This window comes from Apteryx mantelli, chromosome Z (assembly GCF_036417845.1).
Source record: "Apteryx mantelli isolate bAptMan1 chromosome Z, bAptMan1.hap1, whole genome shotgun sequence".
Classification (NCBI taxonomy): domain Eukaryota; kingdom Metazoa; phylum Chordata; class Aves; order Apterygiformes; family Apterygidae; genus Apteryx; species Apteryx mantelli.
The window spans coordinates 65,340,629-65,355,242 of record NC_090020.1 but is presented as its reverse complement, the minus strand read 5'-3'; the positions used below and the strand labels follow the sequence as shown (position 1 = coordinate 65,355,242).

The window sequence follows — 14,614 nt, the reverse complement described above, 5'->3', positions numbered from 1 at the left end:
TCTATGAAAACTACTGTTGTATCATAAAAACAATTCAGAAGCAAACCTATACCAGCTAGGATTGTTACTGTGCTTTATGGTCAGTGTCAGCGCCTTTTTCTCTTCTTTTTGCTCTCTCATCGGAATGCGTTCTTGTGAGCTACGTTGTGGTGCCCTAGAGACTATCTTAGGTCATGCAAATTTTGTAGCTCAGAAGCAGCAATTCAGTAACAATTACCATTGCTTTTCTGTAGATTTGAGTTCAACTAGAGTTATTGTAAATTAGAATTAGTATCTAACTGATTCAGCCTGATGGCAAACGTGGTACTAGCACTGCATTTAAAATGAAATATTAGCATGTTGTCAAAGCATGATTGTACATATGCTTGTAACTAATGTAAGTGTAGCTTAACACTTGCACATTTAGTGTAAAGTACTTTACACCTTAATTCCAATTTTTGTGCTGTTACTGATAGACACCAAAGCACCTCTCATTTGAAGGATTGGGAACCTGAAATAAGCATTGTTTTCGTGTTGAATAAGCAAGCCTTCATGCAGAGTGACTCTAATAGCGAATCCTAAAGAGGTACCTTTCCCTTGCAAGAGAGTGGTATTCAGACTTTTTCTGCTTTCAAAAACATGTGTTGTGCCCTTGGAGGTCTATATCTGCATATGTTTCAGTGATTGCTGAATGTTATAAGCAAAAGAACTGTTCTAAAGTAGCAGTTGCTTTAGTTTAATAATTTGTTTGGGTGATTTGTCTGATTTATGTTGAAAGGTTAAAAAAAAGCTGTTCTACAAAACCTATAGACAATTAAAGATACCATAAATTGTTATGTATCCAACAAAGATCATTCAGATCTGTTTGCTCTTGAAATATGCAGGGTGCATTCTCCCAAAAAATCACACTGAAGGCACAGAACACAGTCTGTATTTTAATGCTGCAACTGGTCGGAGATATTTGCTCTAAAATAAAATCTGAGTAAAGCAAATCTTACACTGATTTGACTAATGTTGATTGTTGACTGACTGAAATTATTTAGCAGGAGTGTTTTTTATAAAATCAGTAGTCAGCTGGCCCACAGTTTGATTTGAGTAAGTTTCTTAGCAAAGCCAGATCTATCCTTCTAATTTAAACTGCTCCTCTGATTTTGCCATGCACTGACGCAGCCCTTCATTTACCACTTTGTTATCTGAATTATCAACTGAACTTGCCTTAGTTACTATTCCTCACTACTGAGCTCATGCTCAGATGCTGAGTTAACATTACCTGCCTTGGGTAAGAAAATTCAGTGCTTCCCAATGACCAGGTCCTCTGTCTGCCTCGTAGTCTTGAAAAGTAATGTAAAATCCTATTATTTCATCTTGCCTAATTAACTCATGGAAGTGGGAAATGAAGTTCAGTTAACCAGTTTGGCAATATTATAAGAACAATTGCTTTGCCGTAACTTGTAGCACTTTTCTTGATTTTTATTTAATTCATCAGTAAAAAATATTCTGACATTGTAAATTGTCATATAATAACAATGAACTTTATGAATACTACTTCAGAATTGATTTTTCCCTTTCTACTTACCAATTTATTAATTTTAACTTTTAAAAAAGGATTTCTGCTAACTTGCATTTATGCATACTTAACAGTAGTTCAAAGTTCAAGTTCACTCATAATTAAACATAAAATATTAAAACTTGGACACTAAAATGCAAGTCTTTATGAGCATGTGGTGTGTGCACAATTCAAACAAATGACATTTACTCTGTCCAGATGTTTTGCACTTCTGGCATCAAATAATAGTCAGCTAACCCTGTTCAAATCAAGAGAAACCATGAGTATTTCAGTGTATGCACTTACAATAACTTAAGAAGTTGGAATAATTTCTACAACAATATAAAAAAGCTTGAATCAAAGTACAAACCCATCTAAAATGAAGTATGACATCTTTACTCAAAGAATCATCTGGAAAGAATAAAAACAAAGCAAGCAAGTACCAGTCTGTTAACCTTTACACAATCCCTCTTTAATGTTGTTACATTGGTACTGTATGTCTAGCCGCCTGCATCCTGAGAGGTACTTGTTTACAGGTCTTGGTTGCCCTTTGCTTTCAGGAGATTCAAAATGTTTCATGAAAGGCAAGTGATGTTATACCTTACAGATACCTTGAAGATCTAGAGGGAAACACTAAGGAAGTAACAGGAAAGCAAGGAGGATTTCTTAAGGTAAAGAAACAGCCCTATAGATTGTGGGGTTCGGTAGTGCTACAGGATAGAAAGGTTTAAGTACAAGCATTTGCCTGTGGAGAAGAATAGCAAGAAATATGTTCTGTAAGGACTAGTCACTACTGAGCAAGACCCCAGCTAGGGGCACAAGCAAATATAGAGAAATCTTTCATATTTATGCCTTTTTCCTACCAGGATGAACTGAGATTTCTGTTATGTCTGCATTTTATTTATTCTGTAAGGCTGCTAGTTGATTAGGAAAATGGGAAGCAGCAGCAAGATCCTTTAAGAGTGAAAGAATGCTCCACTCCAAACCTTCAGCCTACAAAGCAGCTCTTCCCTGCAGTCCAGTAGCCACTGAAAGTCCTTCTATTTGAGATGGATTTCTAGATTTTCTTCTTCTGTGGAGTAGAAGTGAATGCAGTTTCCAAACAGCAGAGAATGGCTTGGTGATGCATCTCAGCTGCCAGAGGGAAGTGGGAGCTTTAAAAAATATGGAGAACTTGCAAGAGTTTGGAAGAAAAGTGGGAATTACAGAAGGTCCCTCATTTGCTTGCTCAGATGTAGCAGATGAGCACTGAGGGTTTGAATGCCAGTGACATGAAAAAGTCTGATCCGTTTTGCAGCAACGCACTTGGGAGGCAGCAGCATGTCTTGGGCTCTGTTGCCTGCGTGAACAGGCTGTGTTTCATTCTTTGTTCATGTAGCTGCTACCACTACCAAGATGTCAGAATATGTGGAAGAAACCAGTTTCTGGATGAAAAGCAGCTCCCTCAAAACTCCACATAGCCACATTGGCATTTCCTTGGTAATAACGTTAAGTTCTTCAAGAAAACCTTAGAGATAATTTTCTTAAACCCTACCTTCCTAAGGAGGGAAGGTATTATTACCAAAACTGCACAAGTAGCTGTCTGCAATGAGTAAAATTTCATCTTTTACATCCCACTTAAAAATAAACTGTAGAAATCACTGTTGGACCTAGGTCTGGCCACACTGTCTGTCTTGTTCTGAATGCTGGGTGTTAAGGTGAACATCTAAATGTTGAGTTTTCAGTTGGTGTAAGAGGTGGCTGGACGTCTTCTGTCATGCTTCATTTTTTATTTTTGCAGAATAATCCTAATCCCTAGATTTTTCTTTTAATTAAAATGAGAAAGGGCATTTCTGATATTCTTTGGCTGTCATGTGGCCTCCTGAGAACTGCAAGCTCAAAGAGTTTGTGTCATTTATTTGTAAATACAGCACAATACTAGAGAATGTTGGAAGGATAAAGTCAGCACTGTGAAAACTAGTTATCTGGTAGATGTAATATTCTCTGTGTGTTCGGTAGATGTTGTATTTCCCCTAAAGGTCAGAGCGCATTATATATTCATGTTCATATCTTTCCTCAGAAAGCTTCAGTGGTGTATTTACTTGGGCAGTTGATAATTAAGCTAGCCATTTTATAAAGTATGTCGGTTCATCTTGAAGGAGGAGAGAAGATAACTGTTCTGAACCTGGAAGTGTAGTTCAAGGTAAAAAACAAATGAGCTCTTCCTCACCTGTGCACGGGTGAGCTGGAAGAAAGCAGACAGGGCTGGGGCTGCCACACAGGCTCGCAGCCTGCTTGTCGTGGGTGGAAGGCCCAGTGGTGTCGGCTTCTCGACTGCTGCTTGGCAGGTGACAGGGAGCCCTGCAGAGCCAGGAGGGTGGCTAACGTTCACTGTATTTAATTGCACTGGGCAATGCACCTAGAGACTGAAGCCAAATTTGGAAAGAGTGGTTTTAAAGATCCTGTATGTTTCTAGTCCATCCTAAAGATAATTCCTCCTATAATATGCATGCAATAGTTTAATTATAATTTGCATTATGATTAATTATCCTATTCAAATTTGGAATTACTTCAGTTTTTCCTGTAATGTCAGGAAACCCTCAGTCTGGTAACTACCTAAAACTGCAGTGGCTATGGTAATTGAAGCAATAGTGTTTAGAAATACGATCAGTGGTTAAAGTAAATACTTTTCCTAGTGAGACTCTATCAAGTGAACTGTTTGTTGGTGACATATTAAAAAAAAGGACTCAGTGCCCCATGAAGCACTTTCACAGAGCAAACTCACCAGTATCAAAGGACAAGATACTAAGAAAACTTATATACTTGACCCAATTTCTGTAATGTGCCAGTTGACACAAGATTCCTGATTCATATTTAGTTTAGAGTTTGAACACAAACCCTTATTTCAGTGTACATATTAATGGTGTGGATTTTATGCATGAATTGGATGTATGCAGTTTCTTTTCACTTGAAAACTTTTGTCCTGATGTGATTGTATAGATTCTGAACAAGTTACTTCAATATTTTTTCAGTGTGGACTGATGATGATCACTTCTCCTCATGCTTTTTTCAAGATCAAAATGTTTATTTTACTCGATCAGAACTATACTTTGGCCAGTGAAAGCTCATAGCTCTTAGCTGAATCTGAAAACCAGATGACAATTACACATCAGAATATAAAATGAACTTTTAAAGCATTTGGAATTTAGTTACAGCTATTATCTGACTGTATAAGGTAAGGTAACTGTGTTAATACAATCACTGGAAAATATTTGAAATTAGTAAGTAGCTGTTCACAGTAAGTGAATTATATTTGTTTTTTTAATAAATCATTTGATGCTGCTCTAACAGAGACCATATTGCACTCTTCAGGTATCACAAAGGTACGTGCCCTTGTTTCTTAGTAGTGGGGTATTACAAGCACTATAGGAGTAATTCCCTTGAAATCAATAAGGTTATGGTAGATTTATACAGGCACATGGTAAAGGAGGACAGAATTGAAAGATGTAATAATGAATTTATGCTATACTGACTGTTTAAAATTTGACCTTGTGACACTTCACAACATTTTTATTTGAGTATGGGAGAATTTCCTCCCTGCTCTCCCCCTTTTCTTTGCAAACTTGTTTATCTGCTATTTGTGTATTTTCATACTATAGTATGTAAAGTGTTTTGCCTCCGTTCTGTATATCTCTGAATTTAGGTATAGAGACAATTATAAATGAAGAAAAAGATGTTCATTTTAATGATACCTCTATGATGAGCTTTTCTTAAATACTTTTTTCTATGTTCTTAAATGTTTTACATGCTTGTTATGTCAACTCATGGCCATATTACATGTATTTTCATAGCATTCCTAAAATAATTCCATGGTCTTCTGCTCAGAGGGGTGTACTGGTCTAGTTTTTCCCTCTCTCTGACATATGCTTGTAACCTGGAGAAAGCTGTTCAGCCTTTTTGTCTTATGTATCACGATTCTAAATGTGGCTATCAGCAGCTCCCTCACAACATGGTGTTGGCTACAGCTAAGTTGTATTTGGGTTCAAAGTATTATAAAAATTCATACCACCTTTCTTCTTTTCCTTCTAATAATCTTCACTATCTGCCCTACCAAAAGCATAGAGATGTTTTGTTAGCTGTAGCTGCAGATCATCCTTCCACTAGGAAACATGCTAACAGATGGAGGACAAACCTCAGGTTTTTTTGTGGTGTTTTTCTTTTTCTTTTGTTTGTATTTACTGTAGGAGGTCTTTGTGTTTTCCTCTAAGCAAGATAGCAGGGTCTACTAATAGCTGTTTTTCTTCTATTCCAGTGGACAAGTCAGTAATCACACTTGCTTCAACTCACAGCCTCAGTATTTCTCTGTGGAAGTAGCCAAATTGCAGTTCACCAGGTCGCCTTTATCAGTAAATTTCCAGCTTGAACCTGTACTCAACTATATTTCAATACAGCATTTCATTAAGTAGAGTCAGCAATTTATAGAAGCCTGCTCTGAATATAGATCATAGTTTTTTTTCTATAGCTTTCCAATAGAAACATGCATCAGGCAGTTGTTTCAGTTTAGCAGGGATGGAGGTAAACTTTTGTTTGAATTTCTTTTACCTGTACAGAGGCAACAAGCATGATTTTATACCCTTTATGAATGCACTACAATTATTTAGCTAATATGCATAGCAGATACCTAGAGTTAACATACAGCTAGCCTAAACATTAATATGCTTAGCATCCTCATGGTGGACACCTGATTAGTCACTGCTGGCCGGATGGTCACCTGTTGAGGATTTGTTGGCCTCCCTCACTTCTTGGAACATACTGGTCCTTGCCCTTCCCAAGTTGTCTTCTGAATCTCTGGGTGTTTTTTTTCTTTCCCTTGGAGATTTTTATACCTTTTTGCTAGTGTTTTTTCTCTTCAGTTACTAGTACCACCTCAGTAATTTCAGTTCTTATGGGTTTTTATTATTTTTTATCTTGCATGGTTTTGGCTTATGTGTGGTATCACAGCTCAAGTGTTGTTTTTTTCAGTAAAGCAGAGCCAAGGTTGCACACCTGTGCTGCCCAAAACTGGGCCCTGGTTACGGATATCTAAACTCATAAGTATAGTGAGTTACAAGGATAAATAGCAGGAAGTTCTGCATGGAAAATAATGTAAAATGTAACCTGATTTTTAATACATTTTCACATTTGACAATGACTGTATTTAATCATTTTTCCCTTTTGATCCAACAAAATAGTGAAACTGGGACACCACAGTGCAGTTTTGTTTTGACAGTATGATCAGAACATTAAGAGCATTTTAAACTAGGGCTGAAATTGAAGTTGTACAAAAACAGTTAATTTTGCATCGTTTTATTTTACCTGCTTACCTTAAAACGTGGAGTGTAAAATCAAGAAAACAAGGGCTGCTTACATGTTTTATTCCAATATTGTATATTATATTTATTTCTATTTTATCTAATTATCTTTTTCTACTGTGTTTCTTTTATTAGGAGATTCTTAAGAATGAAAATTATAGACAAGAAATGAAACAGAAAATCAGAGATGTATCTGAAAAGGACAAGCTCCTTCAGGCCAAGGAATACAAGGAGGGACTTGTTGCTGAACCAGTTCATACTCATGTTAAGGGCCATGCATCAGCCCCATACTATGGAAAGAAAGAGCCTTCACAAGATCCAACAAGCACTGCAAATACTTTTCAGCCAGGTTCCTGGATGCCACCAGGCAGCAGTAGCAGTCATAATAAATAATTGTAATGTACAGGTATTGCCAATGGATAAATATTTTAATAGACAACACAATCGCAATACATATATAGTGTGTGTGTGTGCAATAAAGTAATAATAAAGCTATGTTTAATTTATTTTTGCAGAATTGTTAAAATAGGCTTAATTATGACAAACCACTTAAAAAATCTGTTTGGATTTAGTGAAAGAGAGGATATATTACTAATGACAAGTTTGTTGGTTTTTTTTAAACAGTTGCTGTTCTTCAGTTATTCTTTAAATCACTTTAGGTAAGAGGCTTTCTAGCTAAATGAATAACTTCTGTAAAATAATTATTTTTAAGTTGACTTTTTTCTTGAAGACACAATTATACTTTTGATGTAATGAATTGTAATTAATTAGTACACTTAAAAATGATCTTAATTCTCAAACCTAGGCTTTTGACCAATATAGTTCTTTAGAATTCCTGTTAATTCCCTCCACAGTGCCAGAATATCAAAGTTGTTAGCTTCCCTCTGGTGATTGGATGGTCAAGTTGATCTTATTAACAGGAAATACTTTACAGTGACTATGCTTGTCAGTAATTTTAGGGACATAGTCTTGTAACTTACGTTAATGAAGGAGTCAACATATTTGATAATGTTTTACTAGCCAGCCAACAGTAAGCACAAAATACAATCAATGAGTGTTAAACCATATGTAAGTGCTATAATAGGGTTTGGAAGCACTTAGTAAAGCTAATGAAAAATAACAAAGAAAGAGGTGCGTTTTTTTTGGCACAAGAGACTGTCAATTATTTCCAAAAGGAGTGGTGGCAGGCTTGCTCTTTTCCTTTCTCAGCCCCACAGAGTTGCGCCACCTACCTAAGCAGCTAAAATCTCTTTTGGCCTAAGGATTAATTAGCTTTTATTTCTGAGTGCATGCTGGGACTTCTCTAGATTGTTAGATATATTTGGCTATAGTTTACATATACACAGATTATTTGCTTAGAGATGATGCTTGAGAATTTCAAATCAAAATAAAGACCACATTTTTTGAAAAAGTATCAAATTTATTTATGCAGTGTAATCAGTTCTGTTCCCTGTGTGTTAAGCCATGTAGATATCAAAGATAACAACATTCAAAGAAAAACACTGGAGATTTAATTGTGTATCATAACATTTGTAAACATTACATTCTAATAATGCTTGCTTTGACCAACAAAACTGGAAGAGGGTCAAAAGTTAGTGCCTGCATATAAATATTCCACATTTATCTCTTATTTCTGTTAAACTCCCCACTTTTAATCCTGCTAGTATCAATCACCTCTGTAGGTCTCCTCCTTTGAGCAATACATCTTTTTTTTTTAAAAAAAAGGGAATGAATGAAGGACTAGATGCTGAAAAGCATAACTATGCGCTGCTGTTTACAGACATGCTGAGTCCGATAACCTAATGACTGCCGCTTTAAAACTAGACTAATAATAAAAATTCATCTTTGAAAAACTAATAATTTCTGTTTAAAATGAATCAAAATTAAGGTTAAATGACTTTGGCATATTTGTAACACAAACTAAATTTGGACTTTTTCACAATGCCAACTTTTTGCAACCTGAAGAGCAGCAGAGTTCCAAGGGCTATGATAACAACAACCGCCCCCCCCACACCTGGACTCAGAAGGTCCTAAATCACATGTAGCTAGAAGGTTAGAAAGTAGGAGGAATTATCACCAATGTGCATATCCTCATCACATACTGTTCCACAACCATCTGCTATAGGCCACTAGCACTCCAGATACTAAGCAAGGTGGGCCTTTGGTCTGACCCCAGTTATAGCTGTTCTTTTAGGCATAAAAAGTTTCTGAAGGCAGAAACAGGTTATAGCTAGACTGTTCAGGTGATAATTAGGGAAAACAAACAAAAAAAAGTAGCATATTTTGTAGAACATGAGTGGCCTGAGACACTTTAAGATGTCAAAAACAACAATGAGCTTGCTGGAGTTTGGACTGAATCTAAAAAGACTCTGTTGATGGCTGGTAGCTCAGGAACCAGAAAAAGCTAAGTTTGGTTTCTTTGTGCAGACAAGCCTCACCATGAAATAAGCTATAACAGCCTCCATGGGAGCAAAGCTTATCATTACTGAATCTGTGTGAATCTTTACTTCATAGGGGGCTATATGAAGTGTCCTTAAAGGAAATCAGTAAGATATGCTAGCAAACTACAAAGCTCTGAAGCTATTTTCTCTCTACAGCTCTGCCACAGGTATGCCAAAACTTGCCTTTTTGTAATCCAGTTTACCATGAACTACAAATACTTGTAAGCACAACATGGACTACTGCTGCAGAAAGTTTCTACAGCAATGGAAACAGAGAGTGGCTTGCTATGCTAGGGACCAGAGAGCAGAGCGTTAAGGAGTCAGTTTACATTTTTTTCATAATTTAATCAACACATTTAAGATAATTGTTAAATCATAGCTCAGTTAAGAAAAAATATCTACCCCCACCCATCAGATTCATTTTTAAATTTAACATGCAAATTTAGAAAAGCAAGCTGCATTAGAACACAAGTAGTAGAAGAAATGTGTGTATCAAGTGTCATTTTAACACAAATCATTTCAGCAGAAATAATATCTAAGAAGTTAAATTTCTTATTTCAAGAAATCACAGGATCAAGTATCAAAGGAAGGTTACAACAGAAAAAATATTGTACAGCAGTGCTTCATTGAAAAAAGTTGATTCTTCGCACAAGGAAGGCATTTTTGCCCATTTAATCCTTCTTTGTTCGTTTGGCTTTTGCAATATTTTCCTGGCGTTTCTGTTTCTTCTTTTGCTCTCGCTCCCTGGCCTCAATCATTTTTGCAAGTTTCCACGACAGTGCTGCACTAATTATGAACAATGGCGTAAGGGCCAAGATCACCGTAGTAAGAAAGCCATACGGGTCCTTTGCAGCCCACTCCACAATGTATTCAGCCCAAGCCTTAATATCAAACATCTTTTCTGTTCTTCTATTGGGGAAAACCTATATAATAAGAAAAACAATTCAATTTTGAGTATTCAGAAAAATAAACGCATATATACATGGCCATTATTTTAATATAAATCATCATTGGTCATTATTAAAGAGCAAGCTGGTTTTTACTAGAAGTTAGTGTAACATGAACATACAGCTAATACTTCATTTAACTACAGTGTTTACAAAATAATTAGGCATTTCATCCAACACAGCTTCAGATACTACCAAGAAAAAGCTATTCCATGGGAAGGAAAAAAAAAAAAAGGTGAGGTCTACAGTTCCTTCAGGGGAAAAGAAAATAAATTCCAGTTAGTTTATCTGTCTATAGCTTGTACTGGGGGCGGGGGAGGGAATTTTGTCTAGTAAACTAGCAATAGTAAGCGGTAAGTCAAAGGAGCGGAGCTGGAAGCAAACGCTGGGCCGAGCGTGCGCAGCCGCCCGGGAGCGGCGCTCCTCGGGCCGGTGGCACTGGCGGCACGAGCGGTGCCAGCCGCAAAAGGCCTTTTGGCGCTTCCCCGCCCCCCGCGGAGGCGGCGGCCGCCCCCGCCCGCCCCGGCCTGCCGCGACCGTTACGGGCGACCCGCGCGCGCCGCGCCGCGCCCGCCAACGGCCGCCCGCAGCCCCGCGCGGCCCCCACCTGCGGCGGCAGCGGGCGCCGCCTCGGGCATCCTCCGGGCGCGGCGGGCGAGCGACGGGCGGCACCGAGCTCCCTGCGGAGACAAGACACGGGCGTGAGGAGCAGCGCCGGGCCGCGGCAGCGCGGCCTCCACCCAGCACAGGTAACGCGGCTCACGGCGGCGCGGGGAGGCACAGCCGGGTCTCGGGGCGGGCGGGCGGGCCGGGCCGCCTCCCCTCACTCGCCGTCAGCCCGGCGGGCCGCCGCCGCCGCCCCCTCGGCCGCCCCCCACGGTACCGCTGGCCTCGAGGGCGCCGGCCGCACTACCGGAAGCAGGAAGGCGGGAGCCGCTCCTCCCATGCCCTCTGTCCTCCCAGGAAGCAGAGTTCACCCGCCCCGGATGGCTAGAGCGGCCCTGCCAGCCGGCCGCGGCCGGCCAGCTCGCCCTTCCCCCACGTCACGTGGCCGCGGGGCGGGGCGCCCCCTGGCGGGGCGCCCCCTGGCGGGGCGGGCGGGCCCCGGGGCGGGGCCGAGCCGCCGCCGCTGCTCTCCCGTCCCTTCCCCTTCCCCTGCTCTCTGCCGGGCGGCACGGGGGAGGCTCCTGTGTTTCTGGCGGGGTTTTCATGGTGCGGAGGGCGGCGCCGGGAGCTGGCTCGTACCGCGTGGCAGCGCAGCTGTGGTAGCGGGGGGCCCGCTCGGGTCGGGCGAGCTCGGGAGTCGCGGCGCGGCCGCCTGCCCGCCCCGTCACGGGGCTCCGCCGCGGCGCGGGGCGGGCTGCAGGTGGGCCCCAGGCACGGTCGCAGCGGTGTCACCGCGCCTCGCGGGGAAGCCGGGCGCCGCAGCGACCAGCCGCAGTGCCCCACGCAGCTCCCGAGTGTGACAGTGCTGCGCCGCAGCTGCTTGCTGCTGTCGGAGCTGTAGCTGTTGCACTGCTCCCTGGTGCACTGACCTCAGCAGAAATACTCAGCTGTCTCAGTAAAAGCTGCGTGACTGTCATAGCCCCTAACTTTCCCGTATTGAAAATTCAGGGTCTGAGTTTTTGCTTGATGCATGTTGCACCAAGGTTTCCCCTGTTCCTCTGTGTACACACACACACACACACACACACACTTAGTGAATAAATAGCAAATGTAAACCCAGGATTAGGGTATTAGCTTGGTACATGAGAAACTCCTGCAGTCACTAAAATTGTATTGATCAATTCAGGAGTTCCATTCTTTGCAGCATAACAGCAAATACCATAAGGCCACACCGCTTTTGTGTGTCTGTTTTCTTTCTCATGAATATTTATATTATTCAAAGGGCAGCAGACAGGCAAATAGGAAACATTTTGCCAAAGGAGAGAGTCAGTGGCAAGAAATCTGACTGTGTGTGAATGTTTTAGATTGAATATGTGTTCAGTGCAGTTCTGTGCTATGCACAAATTTTTATTATAGACTAGTTGTGCATTCTTACCTAGAAGTTAGAAAAAATCAAAAACTGTAGTGTTCAGGCTGTGCCTATAACATCTATTAAAAACATTGTCTCTGTACATGTGTTTTTAGCCATTTACATAAGTGTTAAAATTCTTAGGATATAGGTCCCTGCCTGATTTGTAAATTGCAAATGTTAGCAGGATATAACAATGAATCTAAATTTATTGGAGCATAAATATTACTTCTGATATATTGTATTTATTAATATCATTACAAGATGTTTTTGCATCCTGTGTTGCCAGGTTAAAAGTAGAAGGGCTATTACATAAATATAGTATATTTATGGTAAAATTGCATATTAGGCTAGAAGGGACACATATGTTGTTGCTTGGATGTCAAATTCAGGTACATATGCCAAAATAAGCACTGATTCAGTCAACAGCTATATACATGCTGCTTAGCGTCACTGTCTTTAGATATACTGCAAAATTAATTTCTAATTCCACTCTTTCCCATAATAATAATAGTCTCATATGTCTGTCTGTCTCTTTGCCTTTATTGATTTAAAGAGAAAAGTGCCTGATTCATTGAGACAGGGAAGAAATAAATAGTAGGGATTTTTTATTTGCTTTTCTAAGAAAACAGATCTTATGTGATTACCTTTTCTGTGTGACCTTCTCCCCCTCATGACTTCTGAAGTTGTTGGCCAGTTATATAGGCAAAGGACTAGAGGTCTCATACATAATAATCTCCTTTAAGTTTTGTGAAAATAGGTAGATAGGTAGAGAAGAGAGGCCCAGGCTAGAACTGAAAGCTGCAGTTCATCCATGTTAGTCAGGAAATTACTGAATTCAGAATAATTCAACCACAAGGCCACAGGAGTTCAGGCTACTTGTTTTGCTTTTGTGAGTTACTCAATTGTTATACATTAAGTACTCAAACAGAGAGCAGAAATTCTAGAGAGTTCACTACAACTTGAACAAAGCAGCACAACTATTCACACACTATGAAAATGCTTTAAAAGATCACATTAAACATATGTTTATGTTCACTGTCATTTTGGCAGTTAATGTTTACTTTGTAAATCTGCACTTTTAACATCTCTTCTAGAATTCCTTTAAATGACCCCGTTTTGTTAATTTATAGGTACATGTGTGTGTGTGTATATATACTATATATGTGTGTGTTTATATATATTATATATATATTTATACATATTTATATATTTTATATAATATATATATAATATATATAAAAATAAATAAAATACACATTAGTTTTTTTAACCCAGAGACATATTTATTTTTGTATTTGTCAGTTATAAGATGGTGAGCTAGAGACTTGGAGAGCCTAGGAAGGAGCAGGAAAGGATACACTAATGAAAGATCACATCATTTAAAGTGTGGTTTGAAGGTCATTGTTTGCTGATTCATACTAAACATCATAATGTTTTACCTAGATGACATTCCAGATATACTTAGGATGGAAGTAAGCTTGTCAGTAACTACATGACCTCAGTGATAACAGCTACAGAACTGGCATCAAAATATCACACAATAGGAGTTTATGAGCCATCAACTTTAATAAAATTAAATCACTACTTAATTTATAAAATTTGTGTGTGTGTGTGTGTGTGTGTGCACATGTGTGTGTGTGTATACACATATATGTGAGCAGCATTAAAAGTTCCATTTGGTGGGAATTTAATGAGAGCGCGGTGGAGGGGACAAGCATTGCTGTCCATTGTCACACTTCCAAAGGGGGAGCTGGCAGAGGAAAAGAAGTGTCACTGTGCGGCACTCAAAAATCCAGCAATAGTAAAGTAAAATACAGTGTGGAGAAATGTGCTGAGAATGTAACACAGGCATAGAAAATGGAAGAGTTACCAGTATGAAAGCAAAGGATTTCTTCAGCCAACAGTCACTGAAGAGTCTATGAGTGTTTGAGTATGTATGATAAAGAAAAGCTTTGAGTAAATGTATTCATGTTGGTGGCATGTGTTGATATGTTTCAGTGGTCCAGAATCATTCTATATAAGAAACCTGCTAGATGTTTCACTCAGGGTAAATATCTTAACTGCTCTTGTATCATTTGTAAGTTCTGGGGATAAACTAGTTCCTTTAAGCTACTTTATTCTACACAGAGTGTAAATTCTCCAATAATCTTTATGTTTACTTTTCATTAATAATTTCCTGGGCACTGTGTATTCCACCTGCTGAAAGTTCTTGTTTCCAGCAGAGCTAGGTGCAATTCTTGTGCCATTGCACAATGGTGGTTTTTTTTTCTTTTTTTTTGAAGAGCTATGAAAATTAAACTTAACTATTACTTTTTTCCCCAGCCTGTAAAACCTCTAAGCTGTGAAAGCTTTGC

The 14,614-nt window shown here is 39.4% G+C and overlaps 1 protein-coding gene and 1 long non-coding RNA gene across 2 annotated transcripts in view; one reads left to right on the top strand and one right to left on the bottom strand.

The window, feature by feature from the left end:
• NDUFAF2 (NADH:ubiquinone oxidoreductase complex assembly factor 2) overlaps positions 1 to 8,266 on the top strand; it is a 63,807-nt gene extending 55,541 nt beyond the window's left edge. The window contains exon 4 of the mRNA XM_067315497.1: positions 6,991 to 8,266. Coding sequence (XP_067171598.1) covers positions 6,991 to 7,248 — 258 coding nt within the window. The 3' untranslated portion in view covers positions 7,249 to 8,266. The remainder of the gene's footprint in view (positions 1 to 6,990) is intronic.
• Positions 8,267 to 10,207: 1,941 nt separating this feature from the next.
• Positions 10,208 to 11,299, bottom strand: LOC136995294 (uncharacterized). The gene is made up of 3 exons (XR_010886852.1): positions 11,127 to 11,299; positions 10,851 to 10,923; positions 10,208 to 10,219 (listed from the first exon to the last, which is right to left on the bottom strand). It is a non-coding gene; the product is annotated as an uncharacterized lncRNA (long non-coding RNA).
• Between the last annotated feature and the right edge of the window lie 3,315 nt (positions 11,300 to 14,614).